The 22,755-nt window shown below is 36.8% G+C and overlaps 2 protein-coding genes across 3 annotated transcripts; both read left to right on the top strand.

Annotated features, from left to right (window-relative positions):
* LOC125468945 (PTI1-like tyrosine-protein kinase At3g15890) lies at positions 1–2,783 on the top strand. 2 transcript variants are annotated; one of them, XM_048565767.1, is made up of 4 exons: positions 1–437; positions 564–708; positions 889–1,151; positions 1,840–2,783. In XM_048565767.1, exons 1-4 carry the CDS (start codon positions 379–381, stop codon positions 2,483–2,485), a joined length of 1,113 nt encoding a protein of 370 aa, XP_048421724.1. In that variant the 5' UTR covers positions 1–378; the 3' UTR covers positions 2,486–2,783. The 2 variants fall into 2 exon arrangements, with proteins under 2 accessions (XP_048421724.1, XP_048421723.1); XM_048565766.1 differs by having other exon boundaries at positions 7–437; positions 561–708.
* Positions 2,784–19,003: 16,220 nt separating this feature from the next.
* Positions 19,004–22,755, top strand: LOC103942688. Its single transcript, XM_048564930.1, has 4 exons — positions 19,004–20,308; positions 20,521–20,931; positions 21,033–21,080; positions 21,217–22,755. The coding sequence occupies exons 1-4, from the start codon at positions 19,186–19,188 to the stop codon at positions 22,644–22,646; spliced, it is 3,012 nt and encodes a 1,003-aa protein (XP_048420887.1). The 5' UTR covers positions 19,004–19,185; the 3' UTR covers positions 22,647–22,755.

The raw sequence follows: 22,755 nt of genomic DNA, 5'->3' as shown, positions 1-22,755 counted from the left end.
GAAATAACTTTTTTATAAGAAAGTCTATTAATCAGAAGATTAAAAATTTGACATATGTCCAACAAAAAACTACAGGTTGGGCAAAAGCTAACAATACTAGAGTACATGAGCACGAAGACTGCTGGTGAACAGCCAAAGATTTGTTCTCGCCATTGAACACCATAGTTCCTTGACTTCCAAGGCTGCTGTCTTTTGTCTTCGCCATATAAGACTCCTTCCTTTTGCTTCAAAGTTTCCGAAATATTTTGCCTTCTTCTTGCTAGGACCATCAAGCTTTTGTTTTATTCTCCATCCCTCGGTCACAGTCCATAATTATTAATCAACTACCCTCCATATATACCAGTTATTAAGGCTTGTTTTTTCTTTCCAAGAACCAAAATGCCCTTGAACTGCTTTTGTTGTGCCGCCGAAGAAGATCGAGAGCCAGCTGAGACCAGGTAAACTTGATGTAATCTAATTATAACCTGATCTATGTTTATTGTTGATTAATTATATATCTTTACTTGCTACTACTTTTCATGTATTTATTAGTTCTGGGGTTTGCTTGTTCAATTAATTAGTAGGGTTCACAAGAACAGGGATTACCCGTGGGAAATATATTCTCTCAAGGAGCTTCTTCATGCAACGAACAGCTTCCACCATGATAACAAAATTGGAGAAGGAGGGTTTGGAAGTGTTTATTGGGGTCGAACAAGTAAAGGCGTCGAGGCAAGGCAATCATGTCCATCTTTTTCCTTTGATTTTTCGATTCTTCTGATCATCACCAGCTAGCAAGCCGCATGATCAATTAATTTATAATTTTTACAACAAAGTATTTTCTTCTTCTTTTTTCAATTGGTTGGTTTTAGTAGTCACACTTAATTTTGTCACTTATATTTATGTGTTCAGATTGCGGTGAAACGATTAAAGACAATGAGTCCAAAGGCAGAGATGGAGTTTGCAGTGGAAGTTGAAATACTTGGAAGGGTGAGACACAGAAATCTGTTAGGCCTGCGGGGATTTTATGCTGGAGGTGATGAAAGGCTCATAGTGTACGATTTTATGCCTAATCATAGCTTGATCACCCATTTACATGGCCAACTTGCAGCAGATTGTCTTCTTGATTGGTCAAGAAGACTGAGCATCGCCATTGGATCAGCTGAAGGTTTATCGTAAGTTATATAAAAGCTAATTAATCGTTAATTTGCTCCACAAAAACCGTTATTAAATATAAAAGTAAACCCTTGATTGTGTCACCTTATTCTGTGTGTTCCTTAAGTAAACCCTCGATTGTGTCACCTTATTTTGTATGTTCCTTCTTTTGCTAAATGAATCATTCAGATAAGTACACCTCCAAAATTCAAAAGTGGGAAAATGAGCTCATCCCCAAGGGGGTAATCAAGTATTATATATCCTTATTAATTAGTATACAAAATATAGGTGTGAAAGATGCTTTTGCTTACCTGAGCTTTAATTCATTGATAATAAGATCTAGCTAGTTAACATTTCTATGAGCTTCAAATTGCAATGAATTATGATTAGATTCATTGGAAGTCTGTTAACATCCTTAAACAAGGACGTCAAGATCTAATTGTCATCAATTAAACTTGATGGTTGGATTCTAATTTTGGTCCATCCACTTTAGTAGGTACAGGATCATTGAGTTATGAACACATCCATTGCTATTGTAGGGATACTAACGTATTCATGTGTATGTTCATAACTTAGGAATAAAAATTAAGTTTAATAATAATTAAATCTTATACATTGATGATAATCTAATTATTACGTAATTCATATGAAATACTTTTAAGTATGATTTAGCATTGTTCAATTTTCTTCGTCTTTTGCATTGTTAAGGTACCTGCACCATGAGGCCAATCCTCATATAATTCACAGAGACATAAAGGCCAGTAATGTGCTTCTAGATTCTGAATTCGAAGCAAAAGTTGCTGATTTCGGATTTGCAAAGCTGATTCCGGACGGTGTAACTCATCTGACTACTAGGGTAAAGGGAACTCTTGGATATCTAGCTCCTGAATATGCCATGTGGGGGAAGGTTTCTGAGAGTTGTGATGTTTATAGCTTTGGGATTTTGCTCCTAGAAATAATTAGTGGAAAAAAGCCGATAGAAAAACTACCAGGAGGAGTGAAACGTGACATTGTTCAATGGGTCACCCCCTATGTCCAAAAGGGTGCATTTAATCAAATTGCTGATCCTAGGTTGAAGGGCAAGTTTGATAAAGTACAAGTGAAATCGACGGTCCTGATTGCTATGAAATGCACCGATAATAGCCCCGACAATCGTCCCACCATGATAGAGGTGGTGGATTGGCTTAAGGGAGGTATAGGAAGAAGGAAAAAGGAGATCACAAAAGTGGAGGACACTGAGGATGATGAAGACGACGAAGGTTACGATGACATTGATACTCAGCATGAAGTTTATGGTGTGGAGCTATCCGATGCAAGAGAGAATATTACAAGGGCAAGACCACAAAGAAGATAACTTCAAAAATCTCAATCTTTTTATTTTGTGAGGTTGGAATGTATATTTTTGGCCTTTGCTTTTTGTTTGCATGCGAAATCGAAATATTGTATTTTTCATGACCTTAATTAATTAGTTTACTGTTGTAAGGCATCAGTCTTGTATCAGAAAAATGAACCAGAAGTCCAGAAACATGACTTGGTCTAATGGCGTACAGGTTTAAAAGTCTATAATTTATAAGTACTATTCCTTTTTGGTTCATCTGTTTGTCTTGCTAGTTTGTAACATTTTAATATAAGTTTGCTTTAAATTTTTTTTAAGAAAACTTCGACGGTTTGAGAAATTCCTTGAGTTAGGTGTATGTTCTCCATGTGGATTTATGTTAGTAACTTAGTATATATACTAGTTTATTGTTAGAAGATATTAGGTAGATTAAAAATAAACCAATCTTTAAATATTCAAAATTCAAAATACAAATAAATTGATGCATGAAATTAACAGATTTTAATTATCACTAATATTTATAGAAAAAATGTAAAAATTGTATAAAAAATAAAGGGGAAAGAAAAGGTAATACGGAACTTAACTTGATAGCATGTTGATTTTTTGGACCCAAATATAAATGTCTCTTTTATTTATTTAGGTTTGTAAGTTTGCTATACTTCCGATCAACGAATGTTTACCTGCCCTAATTTCAAATTTTTCTTGGTTGGAATATTAGGTGTGTTATTCTTTTCAAATTGAAAAATGAAAGCAACTTCATCTTATTATTAATCATGATGACCTTAATTAATAACATAAAATATGTCTTTGCAAGTTGAAAGAAGCATGTAATTGATTATATTTGTTATTCCACCGGATGCGTTGGTGTTTTATATGAAACAACAAATGAGTCGCACCATTTGAATAAATCTTAAAATCGTTCCAAAATTGATGAAGACAAAAAACTAGCAAAGTGTTAAAAAACTACTACGTTTTAATAAATTTTGAATATTTTATTATAACAATTCAAAACGAACCTTATTTTTTAAGGAAAATTAATGAAAATAACTTGAAAACTTTGAGTTTTAACGATAAGAACAGAATAAAGGGTAAAATGAATAGTACCTGAATTAACTTGTTAGTGTAAAAATTTGATTTTCCGTTAAAATAAACAATGCCGAAAGTTTTCCGTTAAAGTTCTCATTTTTCAAGATAACCTTCTTTCTATTCATGTCCTCCTTGCTTAAAGTTCACTCTCGAGTTTTATTATTTTTAATATTTAACTGGTCAAAAGTTAATTTGTAAATTTAAAGATTTACTGTTCCTTTTGCCTGTAAATTTATAGATTTACCAATCATTTTGTTTAATAAAGATTCTTTTATAAAACCCGTTGGAGATATTTTCTTAAATTTGACTTTTTAAAATAGAATTTTAATTATTTTTCAACATCTTTTAGAGATGCTCAGAGGATGATGACATGTGGCATTTCTCAAGACACATAAGGCTGACACTTGTTAGCTATTATGATGAATACATTTTTGCTCATCACCATTTAGTATGGTGTATGCTCATCACTTTATTTATCACCATTAGATGAGTTTGAATTTTGAGATTTGTGCCTATCTACTACACGAATCTTGAAATTCAAACTCATCTAACAGTGATAAATAGGGTGATGAGCAAAAATACTCCCCTAACTTAGACAAGAAAAGTAACCAAAAAGACAAATATTAGAGATGCGTATTAGACGCTCTTTTTCTGTGTGGATACCCCTAATTATATTTTTTACTTAATTCCGTTCTTGATTTATTCAAAGGCTGGAAACAAACATATTTATGCAGGAAAAAAAAAGTGCAAATAACACTTCTCTTGGTACAAAAAAAAAAAAAAAAATACAGAAACTCTCCCCAAAGATAATAAGCATTGTGTAGTTGCTCTACTTTGCAACATGACCGATAAGGCTCCACAATCTACTGTTGTGATTTCTAATTGGAGCATTTTATTCTCTCAAGGCTTGTTTGAAAATATTTTTGAAATGCTTGAAAATATTTTGACCAAAAACTCTTTTAGTCTTTTTTCAAACGAGTCTTTAAGTTTTCTTTTCTAATCATCTATTACGAGAGATATAAAAAAAGAACTTAACTAATGATCACATTTAAGAATGTGTATATATAAGCATGGTAAAGCTCGACATGATCTCAATACTTTCAAACTTGAAAAGGTGTCCTCTATTTGAAATTTTAGATTAGTGTTTAATCTTGACTTTTGTTTTAGTTAGTAAATCAAACAATCGGTTTCAAGAGGAGACCATATAATTTCTATGTCGATCTTCATCACAACAATGAATAGTCAATACAAGAAATGCGTGTCGATAAAAATCAAAGATGTTTAATCATGTGATTAAGAAAAAGGGGAATAATAATAATATAAATATAAATGTTGGATCTGTATGCTAACTTAACGACAAAAAGAGAGTGGACTTTGACATTAAAACCGGCTTTGTCTCAACTCTATGTTTTATATGCTCAGTCAATTGACAATGGAGAGATCATTTAGGAAGAAGCCAGTAAAAATGGAAGTGAGAGCAGCTTTTTTACCGTCCCAAATCCCAAAGAAAACATGTTTTGTAGTTAAAAAAGGTGAAACCTAGTAAACCTACAGGCCAAGTAGGATTAGATAGGACCCTCTACGAATTTGGTGACGAATTTGGTGAAGGAAGGAACGAGTGAGTTGAGATTCGTGCTAGAATTTTGTGTTCCGAGTCGATGAATCCAAAAATTTGGATCGTTCAGGAAAAAAAGAGAGATTTTTGAGAGAAATAAAGATTCAGGTTGTTTAAGAGTTTGATTTTCGGTGAAGTAAGTCAACAAAACGGGCCAATGGAAGCTGCAAAATTTAATATGAATGATCTAGATTTTTGAATCTATCGGTTTCAGACACAGAAATCTTGAGATGATCTCAATTCAAAAGGAAGCTTTGCTTGTTGGACTAATATTATCGATCATATGACACATAAAATGTAGCTATATAGGAATAGCTAGGGCAGTGAATTTGATCAGGACTGATCCAAGTATGTATTCACACAGAAGCACTGCTTCTGTTAAAAGCAAGAACACACAATATAATGCTTGTGAAGGCATTTGCTTTGTGTACCCTTGGAAAGGAACATTTGAATGAGGTGGAGACTGATAAGCCTGGACGAAAAGGAAGTGCGTAGCCGGCCTAGCTATGGGTTAGGGTGCTTGAAGTAGGGGGCCTCGAAAGGTTTCTCCAATGCCATTTACGGACTGGTCATTTGTGGTTTCTAGGGTTGACGGCTTGAGAAATTTAAACGATACCAGCAAGGTAATAGTGATCATGTCTGCAGTGATTTATATGTAACTTTCATTATTATTTTTTGTTTGTTTAGAATTAGGTTTATATAGAAAAATTTCTTGTATCTCAACAATATGTAGTTTTCTTCATTTTAGTCAATAGAATAAGATTAAAATTTGCAGTCAACTAATTCGTCTTCTTTTCTTGTCCTTTAAATTGTTAACAACCACAAAGTAATTAATCATGTAAGGATATAGAAGAGATCAAGAACTCGTTTGGAAGTGCTTGCTTTTGGTAAAATTAATTTTGGGTTCCAAAAACACTTTAAGTGTTTTTTAAAATAAGCACTAGATATGTGCTTCCTTCAGGAATCACTTAAAGTGCTTTCTAAAATTCACTTGAATTTTTACTAAAAATTAGTTTCAAAAACATTTTTACAAAAAACGTTTTCAATTATTTTAAAAACACATATAAACGAGCCTCGGCTTATCAGTTATGGTGATTCATGGCTTCACTATGGTTGCCGGGTTGCAGCCTTATTGTACACGAGACACAGATCGAAGAGCAATAATCACGAGATGCAAGAGGGTCAAAACCCTACGGTTCATGTTAATTCGGTGACTATCGTATTCATGCTTACATGTAATTTCACTGTCGTCCACGCTGCAGAAATTGATGTAATACTGCTCTGATGATATATGGTACGTAACTTGAACGCAGAAATTAATATTTAGCAATGTATGGGCAGCTGAATTTGAGGAAGTATTAGCATGGTTAAGTAGTCCTACATTTTCAAACTTGAAAATTGTTCCTCCGTCGGTTCTCTTTCAGTATATTGGTTGTTGCAGCGGCAATTTCAAGAGCCTCTTATGTATGAGCTAATTGTGTGAATAAAATTTATTTAAACGACAATCATGCAGCAGAATCACATGCCTTGTGGTGCGTGTTGTGTGCTCAGCTAACTAGCTGTGCAGCTACTGTTATCATTTGTCCGGTTTCAGTGATAACTAGGGCAATAAGAGAGATTAAAATTTTAAATTAAATTTTGTAAATGAAATGATGTGTTTGTTAATGATTAAATTATTAATTAAGTATTAATAAATGTGCTTACTTTTTTTAATGACATATCATTTAGTTTAAAATTTTAGTATTCTTTGTATTATCCAACTATAACTACAAATGGGTTAGGATTGGTAACCCTCTTTTTTAAACCCATAATTTGATACCCATTTTCTAGACCTACTTACTAATGTATTAACAACCCTGATCACTTGTATTTCAATTCATCATTCATAAATTATCTTCACAAAAAACTAAAAAATTCAAGACCAATAAGACATTTATTTGTAGGGAAGGAAACAAACGAATACGGTTCAACAAAGAAACACTAAAATGACCATCATTTTTTAATCCAAGAGTCATATGGTTTCAGATTTAAGTGATTTTTTATAGACATGATTTTCAAGAGAATACCTAAAAGACATACAATTTGGACCGTTTAATACATTACAAAGTGAGTCGGGAGTCCTATAAAATGTGGATAAAAAATGTGTCCCCAATCCTGTAAATACAAATCAAATGACAGGAAAATAATATTAGTGTATCGCTTTTCTCCTTCTTCATACCAATATATACATAAATATATATATATGTTTATTTATGAATAGTGATTTACTTTTAATTTATTTAATTTAAAAGGGGTGTTATCACATCCCGGCCCGGGCCGGATCACTTTCCGGGCCCGTTCCACCACCATAGCACGATATTGTCCGCTTTGGGCCCCAACCACACCCTCACGGTTTTGTTTTTGGGAACTCACACGAGAACTTCCCGATGGGTCACCCATCATGGGAATGCTCTCGCGCGCTACTCGCTTAACTTCGGAGTTCCTACGGAACCCGAAGCTAGTGAGCTCCCAAAAGGCCTCGTGCTAGGTAAGGATAGGAATATACATATAAGGATCACTCCCCTAGGCGATGTGGGATGTTACAATCCACCCCCCTTAAGGGTCCGACATCCTCGTCGGCACACACGCGACCAGGGTTAGGCTCTGATACCAAATTATCACATCCCGGCCCGGGCCGGATCACTTCCCGAGCCCGTTCCACCACCGTAGCACGATATTGTCCGCTTTGGGCCCCAACCACGCCCTCACGGTTTTGTTTTTGGGAACTCACACGAGAACTTCTCGATGGGTCACCCATCCTGGGAATGCTCTCGCGCGCTACTCGCTTAACTTCGGAGTTCCTACGAAACCCGAAGCCAGTGGCCGGATCACTTCCCGGGCCCGTTCCACCACCGTAGCACGATATTGTCCGCTTTGGGCCCCAACCACGCCCTCACGGTTTTGTTTTTGGGAACTCACACGAGAACGTCCCGATGGGTCACCCATCCTGAGAATGCTCTCGCGCGCTACTCGCTTAACTTCGGAGTTCCTACGGAACCCGAAGCCAGTGAGCTCCCAAAAGGCCTCGTGCTAGGTAAGGATAGGAATATACATATAAGGATCACTCCCCTGGGCGATGTGGGATGTTACAATCCACCCCCCTTAGGGGTCCGACGTCCTCGTCGGCACACACGCGACCAGGGTTAGGCTCTGATACCAAATTGTCACATCCCGGTCCGGGGCGGATCACTTCCCGGGCCCGCTCCACCACCATAGCACGATATTGTCCGCTTTGGGCTTACCATTCCCTCACGGTTTTGTTTTTGGGAACTCATGAGCAACTTCCCAGTGGGTCACCCATCATGGGATTGCTCTAGCCCCCTTCTCGCTTAACTTCAAAGTTCCTACGGAACCCGAAGCCAGTGAGCTCCCAAAAGGCCTCGTGCTAGGTAAGGATAGGAATATACATATAAGGATCACTCTCCTGGGCGATGTGGGATGTTACAGATGTGCAATGAGAGAAAAATGTGTCATTTCTCTTTTACTAAAACGATGAGTTTTGAGATTTCGTCAATATGTCATCAATTCTTAATCGATAGTATCGTTAATATTCTGTCCATGTGTAATCATTCTTTAATTTTAAGCATTTCATCCATTGAAATTGTAAAATCCTGTTTTCTAACTGATTTCTCAAAAATAAAAGGGACTTTTTTCATTTCCTTTCTTTGCTGAGGGAACTATATATCTTTGGTGAGGGATCTATACATAACAATTCACAATCAACAACAACAACAACAACAAAATCTTTTCTCATTAAGTGAGAACTTTTTTTGCTGAGGGATCTATATATCTTTGGTGAGGGACTTTTTTTAAAGTCTCTTCCAAAGTCTTCCTAGGTCTTCGTCTACTCCTTTAGCCCTGAACCTTTATTCCGTAATCACATCTTCTAACATGAGCTTTAGTAGGTCTTCGTTTCACATGTCCAAACCACCGATTTTCTCTCATCTTTCCTTCAATTTCGGCTCCCCCTACTTTACCTTGGATATCCTCATTCCTAATCTTATCATTTCTCGTCTGCCCACACATCCAACGAAGTATTCTCATCTCCGTTACACCTATTTTATTTATCTGTTGATACTTCACCGCCTAATATTCTGTGTCATAAAGCATTACCGGTCTTATTGTCGTCCTATAAAATTATTTAGCCAGAGCATTTCCACAAAAGCCCAAGCATAGAAGAGAGAAAAATTGAGAGCATGCCCCTCCCCATTTGCAACAAATAAATTGAATAAATTATGATTTTTCTCTTTCTTGTAGGCTATAGTAATGTCCTGTATATTCAGTTGGATAATTGTACAGAGGCAGTACTGTTTGTTTAATTAACTAGTGGTTGCATTTATTGGAAACTGATCAAAAGACTATTTCTCAATTCGTTGTTTTCGGTGATGAAATCTAGTTGTGGTGCTCTTCTAGTTGCGAGTTTGTAATTTTTGTCTTATGATGTCTTGGTTGAATTGGCTATTTGGTCATTTTCTCTAGCGTTGCTACCTTGATGGCTGCTAGCAAGACGTTCATGACAACGGTAGCGGCAAGAGCTGCTCTCTATGTTTGGAGGATAGGGGTTAGGGTTTTAATTTTTGTTTGTTGCATATTCGGCTAGGTTGTTGTGTTTATGGTTTCTCCCCAATGTATTTTGGATTATTCTGCCTTCCTTTGAGTTGGTTTGTAACTTTTTTTTCCTACTTAATGAAATGCTACTTTTTGAAAAAAAAAAAAAAATACAAAACACAAAGGAAATTAGCTTCTACAAAAGCACTTTCGAAGAGAATTCCTTTTATGACAATCGACGTATATCCCAACGGAAAAACAATGTATGAATTCTTAGTTTGCTTGAAATAAAAAATAATTTTGGCCCCATATCTTGGATCACAATGATTATAATGCAGGCTCAACTCAAAATGCAATCTTTAAGTTGTCACGTAGGCATATTATGAAATGGTAGCTAGTTGTCCATATATATGAATTGCCAAACAAGATGGGTAAGCAGCAAGCACGCGAATGTTTCACCATAAAAAGTTATACGACTTTATAGATAAACCACTGAGCAAGAATGATCATGGGAATATTTAGAAGAAAAGAGAAAATAGAAAAGAAGACGAGGCATCGAAATATATATAGCTAAAGCAAACCTCTCACATTCCTGAAGGAGTTCAAATATTTAATCAAGGGCAATGAAATGAATAGGGAAGACCGAGGAGATCGTAGCCATAGGGTATCATATGTTTTGAAAATTAGGAGTTGGGGGTAGTGGCTAGTGATTAGTGCGTGTCTTTGGACCCAGACAAAAAAGTCTGTCTGTTAACACTAATTGCTGCCAAAATGGCAGCTCTGCGCCGGCCTGCTGCTGGTGCTTCGTACGTCAGTATTTGCCAGTTGCCAGCCCCGTCCTTCACTACTACGTATCATTTTGATATAATAATGGAATATGATCTCGCGGGGAGAAACATATAAAACAATTATGATGCGTTTATTGCATTGAATTATTTTAGATTGAATTAGTTTCAAAGATTAAGTTACACTAAGTTAGGCTAGACTAAGCTGGACTGACTTAATGAAGTATTTGGTGAAGTGTCGGACTAAAAAGCAAGATAATGAAAATAGTATTGTCGCCAATTTATTAGTGTTTGCTCGGACTGAGACTAAATTATTGTTTTATTTTAATTTCTTTTCTATTAAACATATTATCATAATTAAAATTATTGGATGAGAGTGATAATAAAAAATATAAACCAAAATTTTTGCCAACGAAAAAAATACATGATTCAAGAGTAGCATCAAAATGTAGGGTCAAGAGCAAGAAGAGATCCACTATAAAGAATTACACCATCCTCACAGCCCAAAATCAAAAGAAAAATGAAAAGCAAAATAAGAAACTACTAGCTTGCAAAGTAATGCTAAACTACCAAATTGCTTTCAAAATTGAAATCAAAATTTTCACCTGTGATTATTCTGGTTTTGCTTCAATTTTTACAAATCAACAATATGCCGTGAAATTTGTGCAGTTGCCGGCTAGGGAGGCTCGCTCAGTCAGCATTTTCTTCCTTAATTGCAACTTTTTTTCCCTTTGCGCTTTGTGAGGTTCTTCGTTTGGCCTGGTTTGGCGTATGCATTCTGCTCTTATGACATGGAGCAATGGAGCAAATTTACTTGATAAGGTATTATTAAGGCCTGCCTTCTTCAAGGCCTTCCTGATATTTTTCTGATTCATTTGGAAGTGAGAAGTACAAAGAGAAGGAACAATAGATCTCAGTATTGGCTTCCAGCAGGTTATTGCCTGAGCACTACATATCAGCAAATCAATTAACAAATATGGCAGTTGAATGTTTAGTCATTTCCAAACCAATTAACTTTCAGTTGAAGAATCAATCTATTTTATGAATATACACAAAGTAAAAGAACAAAAAGAAAAAAAACCAATCAATGCTTTATGTATCATAATAAGCATACTAATTTGAGACGAATCATCATGGGACAGCTACAAAGGAGATGCCTTGTATTTCCTAAAACAAAAATATCCCAGTACCACCAAAGAACCTGTATCTTTATACGGACACCTCGACTTATATGAACTTGATTTAAAAAAAAAAAAAGACCACATGAAAGATGCACAATCAATTAGGATCACTTTGATCTACTACTGTCCTTTATCAAGTTTGGATCAGAATGAAATTCCCAAGCCAATTGGAGAAGATGAAAGGTATAACAACAAAGAAGCAGCACCTACTAGTTCTTATATGTGATTAAACATTTACCCACCTACTTGAAAACATTATGATAGTGCTAATATTTCATCAAACACCTACTGGGCACTTTCCAAATCACCCTTTTGCACATACCCATTGATCAAAAGATTGAATTCCCAATCATAAAGATGACAATATTTCACTCCTTTGGTAATGAATTTCTTTCTCATTGGTCATGAATTCACAATTATAGCATAACAAAATCAAATTCAATTTGAAAATTTGAAAATTGTATGCTAAAAAACATAAGCTTTCACCAGGTTTCGGCAATGGCGGCGGACTTGTCGAGCTCGTATTGGTTCAGAAACGACGGGGAAGGAGAATCAGGGTTTAGCGGCGGTCGAGCCAGAATGGTAAAGATTGCTCTGCAAATGCTCAAGAGTCGTGGGCTAAGATTGCGGTCGAGGATTGTGGAGTTGGTGTGCAGTGCTCGAAGTTGCTTCAAGAGCTTCAAAGCCACAACCATGGCGATTTTGTTGAGAGAAAGAGAGAGTGAAATTGAACAAGAAGAAGGGAAGAAAGTCGGTGGACTCTTTATCAGTTTTTGTTCGAGATCTAGATTTAGCTTTTAGGTGGGATGGTGAAGGTGAAGGCCTAAGGGAGAGGGTGCGAAGTCGTGAAGGAGAAGGGAGATGGCGAAGGTGCGAAGAAGACGGATGGATCAGCTACGAAAGAGGACGGGACTAGGAGTCCACTAGAAATTGAGGGCTCTCGCTAAGAACGGATATCGAGGCGTTCAGTCGAGGCGAGTCCCTTTTAGTCTCATTAACTCATGTCTGTGTAAATAACAAACACCAAACTGCACTATCATTAGTCTAGTCTAGTTGAAGGAATGCTAATGAAGGCAAACAAACATACCCTTAGGGTCTTCATTTGGGTTTAAGCAAATGAAGAAATTACACCACATCAAGCTTATAATTGAATGATCTAACAGAGCATTTTCTATGTGTGTTGCGGCATGAGTGAAAATGTTAGGGTTTCCATTTGAGATCAATGCATAAATGTGTTAGGAATAGGGCAATGAGTGCTGCAATTGTAGTTGCCTATTGATGCGGGGGAAGATAAAATATTCATGTATTGAACTTGATACAATTTTTTTTTTTTTTTTAAATCTCACGGTAGGAGGTAATTTTATTAATAGTGAGGGAAACATAAACTGTACTCTTCATAATTCAATGGGAAAGAGGATCTGAAGGCAAAGAATGAAGCGTCTCTAAGGGTGGAACTTCATGCCCATCAAATGAGGATGAAAGCAATCCTAAATTGGCAAACTTGTTGGCAACCACCTCCATGCCAAACAAGAAAACAATGGCTGCAACAGGGAAAGAGAACTTTTCCAACGATTTCGAAGTGGTCGAGGAGAAGAAAGAGTCTGACGAAAAGCAAGATATCACACTAGAAGAAGTCACAAATGACAACATGAAGCTAACTCCACAACAAAAACGACAAAATGAAGCTTCTCCACCAAGGAAATGACTCGCATAATCTCATAAAATCCCACTACAAGCTGCAGGACGCGGGTTAGCCTTAGCAAGCCCATCCGATACACTTTGACTCAAGAATACATAGTAGGATGCCGAATAACGGGAACAGTGGAATGAGTTTTATACAACTCAGTCAATATCGCAAGAGAGACTACAAATTCATTATCTAAAGCATTGCGGACGTGAACCGCATAAGACAGAAAGCTCCAACGTGTCTAATCCAATAGAAGTAAAACGACAAAGATGTAAAAAATAAAAATAAAAACCTTGTTTTCAAACTTTACAATCATTTCAAATACTCATCATCAATAAAAAAAATTGAAAAGAAAACTGATTTGAAGTTGATCAATTCTTATCACTCTTTTTCCTTACATTATTAAAAAAAAAAATCTTATTAGAGAGTGAAAAGCAAATATAAGTGATAAAAATGATAGCCATACCGATTGGGAACCAAAATGGTGAGATCGTTGGTGAAAGTAGGACAAAAGACGATTGGACTGGGAACTCCATACCGATTGGGAACCAAAAATGATTCCCTTGGGTTATGTCTAGGAGAAGGAAAGTACGATTTAGCCACAACATGTTCGAAATTTTGAGTAGAAATTTCATTGTCCCACATTGGCAATTTTCAAAAGGTTTATTCAGTTTATAAGGCTTTGTTCCTTATAGAAACTGATTTGAGTGATAGGCCTTAGAGAATAAAATTAGGCTTGGGTTTTAGGGTGTACTAATTAATTGTTAATTAATATATAATTAATCTCTACTAATTAATAAAACACTCATTATCAACCAAAATCCTATGAAATTACCAATTTAACCCTCTAATTAAAACAAAACATGAATAAGAAATGTGGGACAGAAATATAATTTCACATGACCAAATTTTAATTTTTTTTTCAAAGCCTCACCTACATGTAATCCTAACATATCTATAATTTAAAAAAAAAAAAAAAAAAAAAAACTTCCCACTCCCACATTCTCTATCACTCTCTTCCTCTCTCACACACTTTGTGTGTGCCCATATACTAGTATATAATTATCAAAAGATGAGCCTTGGGCTTTGGAGCTGGGGCTCTAATAATTAAATTAATTAATTATTTATTTTTAATTATTTTTTACCAACAGACTCATATTTTCAAATGAAGTCTAAAGTGTGGTGAAAGAATGCAGAAAACAAACACCCATCTGAGAAGGTGTCTCCCAACAGATGTATCCATTCCTCATACCTGTTGCGAACAGACATAATCATATTATATATATACATCCATTTGTATGACATTTAGAACAAAGAAAATATCAAGTTCTTCTTTTACATTCCTAAACCTTCTTACTAAGAGAACCACGCAAAATTTGCCAGAAGTTGAGTTTTCCGGTGTTGGAATTCTAACTTGATCGTTGAATCCTAGTGAAGCAGACGCCATAGGAACGAAATTTCTGTTTCAAGGACATTGAGTACGCAAGCCTTGATCTTAAAGTTGTTTGTTTTTATATTTTTGTTTTGTTCAAACTCTGTTATTTTTTATTATTTGCATTTATTATTTATTAGCATATATAATTTTATCACAGATTGTTGACATATATCCAACACAACAACCCTTATGCCTCGCCAACATAATAGAAAACCATCCATTACTAAACCTGAATAATAGCAAGCGAAATGATTTTAACACATCATTTCTTACCTTATACACATTTCTTTAGTTTCATAGCTGTAGGTTGAATATTTAAAGTAAAATCAACGGTCAAGATTAATAGAAGTACAAGAAAAAAAATGATGTGTTGAATTCACTACCTAGTAACAGAACTGTTGCAACATTTTCTATAATGTAGCCATCTGCTGGTAATGCCACATTGAATTATAGCATTAAAAGGAAGATCCATGGACCATATTGTTTGTACGTGCATGTGAAAACAAAGAGTTTGATGCAATATGAGTTAATATAATTAAGGGAGTTTTAACGAAACACTCATCATACTGTTCACTTTTAACGAAAATGACATTTTTATTCTAAAAAGTCACTCCTTATAGTATTCACTTATAACACATTTTTGTCCTTTTGATTAAAACTCAAAGTTTTCAAGTTATTTTCATTAATTTTCCTTATAATTAATTTTGAAAACTTGGTTATCTTTTTTTTTTTAATTATTATTTTTTTATTTTGACGCTTTTGCTAATGTAGTGATTCATGACAAGTTGAGTTATAAAAATTAGGATCCGTATTTATTACAATTCAAATGTACTGATTCATTACAATTCAAATGTCTTCCTAGTTACTTATTGTTGAACCGAAAGGCGTACGTGTTAATTATCAATGAATTAAAATTAGGAGACAATTAGAGTTTGATTCTCTTCAGTCGAAAAAGATCCATATTTATGATCCGTAATAAATATGGACTTATATATCAAATTTCTTACGATTCGGCAAAAGAAGTTATGCTTATATTCGAACGAGTGCTTGATCGCCACATCCATGATGATGGTCCTGTCAGAATGTGATATTGAATTTGAGGGCATCATCTCAACACAATTTGACACTTCAAATGGCATAAATAAGTTGTGCTCCACCCTCGGACGCACTTGCTCCTCCTCTACTACATTATTGATGAGAATAGTTTATTTGTATGAGTTTATAAGTAAGTTGGATTATTCTCAATATTGTCAATCGATTTTATAATGGAACATCAACTTTATTCTTGGTATCAGAGCATGTTGTGTCATGTATGAAGCTTAACGGCTGGCTACACGTGCTCTACATCACTGCGGTTGTATATTGTGTTGGAAAATTTAAAAAAAATATTATTATATTAAATTTATTGATTGAATGAAAATTAGAAGTAGAGTCTTTTGGTAGAAATATGTGTTTACTCAAATAAAGAGTTGCAACTTTTGACTATTCATGAATAGTCACATGCTTTCCAAATAGGTATCTCACATTCTATAAATAGGGAAGCCCCCTATAATCACCATAGAGAACTTTTCATTGTTTTACATAATCATACCTATAGTGCACTAAATATTAGAGAGTCTCATTGAGTCCATATGAGAGAGTTTTCAACACAATCGTGGTTCATGGAGCCTTGTGATTTGGAGTGCTACTATTACAAGAACGTGGTCGTTGTATCTTGGGAGACATGCGCCGATCAACCATGAGTACCGTAATGGGACGTAAACTTGTCTTAAAGACAAAGTGTCCAACACTGGCCTCGACCGTATGTTCTAGGTTTTTCTAATCCATTATATCATGTTCATTTAACATTGGTTACTCATGTGTATGCATTAATTTTGATATATAATTGCATGAATTATTTCTTAAAATTTTATGTGATTTAATATTGCAATTAAACTCTAATTTTTTCCAACATATTGTCCATGTGTTTGGCTTAAAAATATGAGAGAAGGGACCTTGCATGAGCTTATAAGTAAGTTGATTTAATGTCCATATTATCAATATTATCAATCGGTTTTATGATGAAACCTCAACTTCATTCATGGTATCAGAGCATGTTATTTCATGTATGGAGCTTAATGGCTACACGTGCTCTACATCACTACGGTTGTATTGTCCACGTGTTTAGCTTGAAAATATGAGATAAGGAACCTTGCAGGAGCTTATTTATAAGTAAGTTGGTTTAATATCTATATTATCAATTAATTTTATGGTGTAACCTCAACTTTCTTCTTGCATAACGCCACAAGTACCCAATATTTAACTTACAATCATAATTATGCATGCTTCTTATTGTTCACTAGTAAAAAATATTAAGGAAACCATTATGAGTCAAGATTTAAAGGCAAATGTTAGACTCTCTTCGAAAAGAAAAACTTACTTACAAAAAAAATAATATTGTCGTTGTATATTAAATTAGTTTTACATTGTTATGTGTTTTAAATTTTTTGCATAACTCGATGCATGCAATGCAAACTAATCTTAACGAAAGTGGTCATGACTTTTATCAACAAATAAAAGGCATGCACACATTACTTCGTTTCAATCTAAATGATAAAGAGCTGAAAAACGTGCAAGCTGCAAAGCTTTATGCAGGTATTATTGCAGTAGATAAACAAGAAGAAAAAAAGGAGCATCTATCTTGGTATACGAATTCATATAAGTTGGATCAAAAAATGAAAAAAAAAAAAAAAAACTTTAGATATCCATTTTTTCACTAATTTGAATTGTGTTTCAATCAAAAGGAAATCAAATGATTAAATAGAGCAGAAAACCTGTACTGAAATGCAAGTAAGCTACTCCACAAGGGGGCCTAAAATATTTATATATTTTGAATAAATTGGAGTGAGAGAAGTGGAAAAAAATAAAATAAAAAAAGACGTTGAAAATAGTCATGCCAATCGCTCACTGGAGCAGACCCATCTATTCGTCCGGTCCCCATCGTTCTGAACCAAAAAAATGCCGTCCCTTTGTTCTCACTCGCCACTCACTCCCTCACCTTGCGCGGGAAAACGTGGAACTCTGTCAACAGAACAATTTATATGGGGTATGTGGCAATCAATTAAGAATATATATAGATGTATAAAAACGTACATATATTCTTATTTTGTTAACACAAAATAGGCTTATTTTTAATTATACTTCCTAAAATTTAATTTTGATTTCAGTTTACCACTTATGACTCAAAAGTTGCCCCTTAAAACATATGTGGGAGCAACTACTCAATAAGATCATATCACACATGCAATGTCTTGAATTATAAATCTCTACTATGTCTTAACATTCAACAATTAAAAAAAAAATATTAAAATCGAGTTTTATAGAGTAAAATAACTAATTTAACAGAAAATATTATAAATCTCCACTCTACGTTAACATTGCATGTAACGGAACTAACAAAATTAAAGCAATGTAGAGCGAGTTCTGAGTTTTATAGAGTAAATGACGATTTTTGAATTCTAGAAGTAAAATGGGATCCAAATTTGAGTTATATGGAACAAAGTGGAGCAAATTTAGAATTTTAAAGAGTAAAGTGACAACTTTAAAGTTATAAAAGACAAAATCGAATTTTGTGGCTAAAAATTTTATTCATTTCATATAAATCTTTCTCATTTTTATATGTTTCTCTAAAATCAAAACACATTCAAATCGGTTTGCAAAAAGCAGATGTTAAGTTCTTATATCTTCTTCTTCCTAAAAAAAAAAAAAATTCTTATATCGGAGCCGCGTTTTTCAGTGGTAGTACAATCATAACTCCCTTTACTTTTTTACTCTCTCACACAAGCTATACAAATGTGACAAATCAAAATTACCGTTTCAAGGGCCGTCTTAATTAAGTGATTAATTAGACTGAAGGGTCTTATTCAATCGCAGTTCCACAACCACGACTTTTTCAATCTGCTACTTTTTTCTGCTGTTGCTTTTAACTGGCCTAGACTGAAGGGTCTTATATGGCTGCAACCTAAGTGCTCTAGTCCAAAAAGCAATGGTCAGAACTCCAAACCCCAACTTAAACATTCAAAAATCCCAAGCCCTACATTATACATTATTGCAATTAACGGGCTAGATATGCTCTGAAGAATTTCGAAAAATATAACAAATAATTGTACTTTACACTGCCAATTTTTGTGATCAGATTTCAACTTTTAACTACAAATTAAAACAAAGATGAGAGCGTTATAGTGGAATAACAAAACCAAACCAGTTCCACTCCTCCAAAACTTGTTCTTCCTTGTTCTAGTTCTTCTCCAAGGCTTCTGTTTACCTCAAGTCCTTTTCTTTTTGGGCCCATTTGAGAATTGAAATGGGTGACAAAAAAGGAGAAACAACCAAGAAAAACCCACAACAACCTCAGCAGCAGCAGCAACAGATTTCACCTTCTCGCAACGACCAACAACCGCCGCCAACGGCTGTTAATATCAGTGGAGCTGCAGCTGCAGCTGGTGTCTCCTTCAATATTCCTCCTCCTTTGTTTGTCCCCACCGGTACTCCAACAACCTCATCGTCATCTCCCTTCGATCAGCATCAATTTGAGGCAGCTGTGAATCCAAAGAGGCCAAGATTTACAAGTACAACCGGACAATGGAAACTTCTTCCTTCTCCATCTTCCCAACAGAAACAACCCCAAATACCAATTCTACCCTCAGAATCAAACCCATCTCGATCTCCAAATCCAAAAAATACTCAATTATCTCAACCCCATGTCTCCACCACTGGAGCAGCCTCCTCCTCCGACACCGCCTCGTCGTGGCCGCCGCACTCTCCTCTACCGTCTCTATCAGCAACATCAGGGCACGACACAAACAAGACAGAGGAAGGAGACCCTCAAAACCCGGTTCACCACCACCACCAGTTCAGAAAAGGAAAGTATGTGAGTCCGGTTTGGAAACCAAACGAGATGCTATGGCTGGCGAGGGGGTGGAGGATTCAGTATCAAGGTGGGGCAGCCCGTGGATCTTCGGATCATGGGTCGGGCTCATCTTCAAGAGCAGAGCAGTTACAAACAGAGACAGGCGGCGCCACCGCCACTACTCACACCAGAAGCAAAACGAGGGCTGACAAGGACAGGGAAGTCGCCGACTTCCTTCAGAAGCATGGCGTCAACAGGGACGCGAAAACGGCGGGAACCAAGTGGGATAACATGCTGGGAGAGTTTAGAAAGGTTTATGAATGGGAGAGAGGTTCCGAGAGAGAACAACTTGGAAAGAGTTACTTTAGGCTTTCGCCGTACGAGAGAAAGCTTCATAGGTTGCCTGCTTCTTTTGATGAGGAGGTTTTCGAGGAGCTCTCGCAGTTCATGGGGTCGAGGATGAGGACTCCTCAGAGCAGATTAGGGTCGGTTGGGGACGACAGTCGATCGGCTCTTGTTATGACAAGAAATCTTCCCCAACCGCCTTCGTTCAAAGAAGACGACTTCCCTCTCTCAGGTATATAGAGGAGTGGTGAACCGCTTACTGATTATATATATAATGCCCACAGCACAAGTTGTATACAATTCTTTATTTTATGATCAATATCCATTATCTCTAAACAATGGAGGTTACTAGCCAGTTAATATAACAAGTTAATTAAGTTGTGTCATTTTATTTAACTTTTAGTTTCGGTTTGATATCTATATATTTGCTGTTATTATATGCAGGTAGGGGAAAGCAACTAATGATCATGAGCGGTGGAGGGGAACCGTTTTACCACGGAGGAAGAGGGACCTTGCTAGGGTTTCATCATCATGATCAGTCTTCCCTAGACTTTGCAACAGGCCTCTCTTCATCTTCTTCCAAGGAGCTCCGTCGAATCGGAAAGATTCGAATGACGTGGGAAGAATCGGTGAGTCTGTGGGCGGAAGAAGGGGAGCACCACAGAGGGAGACTGAGGCTACAAGGCTCGAGCTTCTTAAATGCCGACGAGCTCACTTTCTTTGATGATTCCATGGTTGCTTGCACCATGGAAGCCTTTGAAGATGGCCCCTTTAGAGGCTTCTCCGTTGATCGATTTGTGTCCGGACAACAAGTCAAAGTCTTTGGTAGAAGAAGACCTTCATCCGCTACTTCTGGTAAAAACGAGCTTCTCTATATTTGATATGGTACCATGTCACAAAATCTAGGTTAATTATAATTCCACATCTAACACTACATTGTTTAACAATGTTATTAGGGTTCAATGACAAAGTCCAGCTTCCCTTACCAGAATCCTCATCAAGATGTATGCCCTAAAACCAATTTGGATTTATTTGCCAATGTTGTGTTTAACTTTCTTTTGTCCAATTTTATGCTACATATCGATTTGATTAAAGGTTCTATTATGATCTATACAATATTTGCATGCGTATATGTTGCAGCAATGCCTCCATTTGAATTTCAAGACCCAACGGAGTACTACGTGGGGTGTCTTCGAGTCCCACCGCCATCACTTCCTACCTTATCCGAGCTTCAATGGTACGTACAAGAGCCACCGCCGGAGGAACTCCGTTTCCCACTCCGAAAAGACGTGTACCGCGACTTACCACAAGGCAAAGAGATCTTCTTCACCACCTCAACCGAATTGCTAGACTGTAGAGCCATCATATACGATATTCTAAGCCCCATAATCCGAACCAATCTAAGTCTTAGTGCTGCCACTGCCACAAGTAGAGACTCCTTCATTCCCATTTGGGACGACTGCATCAACCGAATCGTCTCCAAATTTTGTTCACTGGAAATGGTCTTCATCCGCAAGCCTAACGCTTCATCCCCAACCGAACCATTACAGGATCAATGGCCGAACGTGACAGGCTTCGTTCGAAGTTTCTGTCTATGGAGAGGGGAAGAAGCCGATAATTTAAGAGATGACCGGGACATTAATCCGTCAAGCTCAATAGTTGAGAAACTTTTGTGGACTTACATGGATCTTCCTTACATATTAGGGTACTACGCAATCGGTCATGTTGTAACCTTCTGTGCATTGAGTCGGGTTCAAGATCGAATAATTCGCACTGATTTAGGAACCGTTGATCTGTCATCGACCTCTGAGAGACTGAAAGCCCTAGTCCCATGTTTCAGGATTGCAAGCCTATTGCCATTGCTAGCGGATCGATGCTTCAACATTAGTAGTAATTGCAATGGTGGTTCTTACAAAATGCCACCTTTTTGCGATTTCGAGAGGATCGACGTGGGGAACGGAAACGCAATTGAAATGACGCCAACCACAGTGACTCGATTTTACAGTAACATTCGGAAGGCGACCGCCGTGAAGGAAATCTACGATTTTCTCGACCAGAGAATTCCCCATGCAGAGTACATCCACAGATCGTTGGAGAAAGATTGGGCTTTGGTGTTTAAGCCTAGAGGGTGCAAGTTCAAGCCTACAAATTGCGACCAGCTCGTTGAGGCTCTCATGTACGTGACAAAAGCGCTGGTGGCATTACACGACTTGTCGTTTATGCATAGGGATATATGTTGGGAGAAAGTGATGAGGAATGAGAGGGACAACGAGTGGTTTGTCTGCGGGTTCGAGGAGGCTGTCGGGGCTCCGCAGATATACCCGCACAGTGTGGGGATGGCTGGAGATGCGGTGGCGCGTGGGAGGCACGCGCCGGAGATGGAGAGAGGGTTGCATGGGGTGAAGGTGGACGTGTGGGGAGTAGGGAATCTGGTGAGGAGTTGCGGGTTGACAGGTGTGCCGAAGTTGCTGAGGGAGCTCCAAAACCGGTGTTTGGATCAGAACCCGGAGAAGAGGCCAACTGCAGCCGACTGTTACCACCACCTGCTGCAGCTGCAGTCGTCTCTGTAGTCAGTCACAGCTGGTGTGGTTTTGATGTGACTCCGACCCTCCTCTCTTAGTTTCTCTCTCTCTAAAATACATTGTTAACAAATTAATTGGAGTTTGTTTTTAGTTTTTA

The sequence above is a fragment of a genome, unplaced genomic scaffold (assembly GCF_019419815.1).
Source record: "Pyrus x bretschneideri cultivar Hongxiangsu unplaced genomic scaffold, Pyrus_bretschneideri_v1 Contig4, whole genome shotgun sequence".
NCBI lineage: Eukaryota > Viridiplantae > Streptophyta > Magnoliopsida > Rosales > Rosaceae > Pyrus > Pyrus x bretschneideri.
The sequence above is the reverse complement of the archived record's forward strand: the minus strand, read 5'-3'. Positions and strand labels throughout refer to the sequence as shown.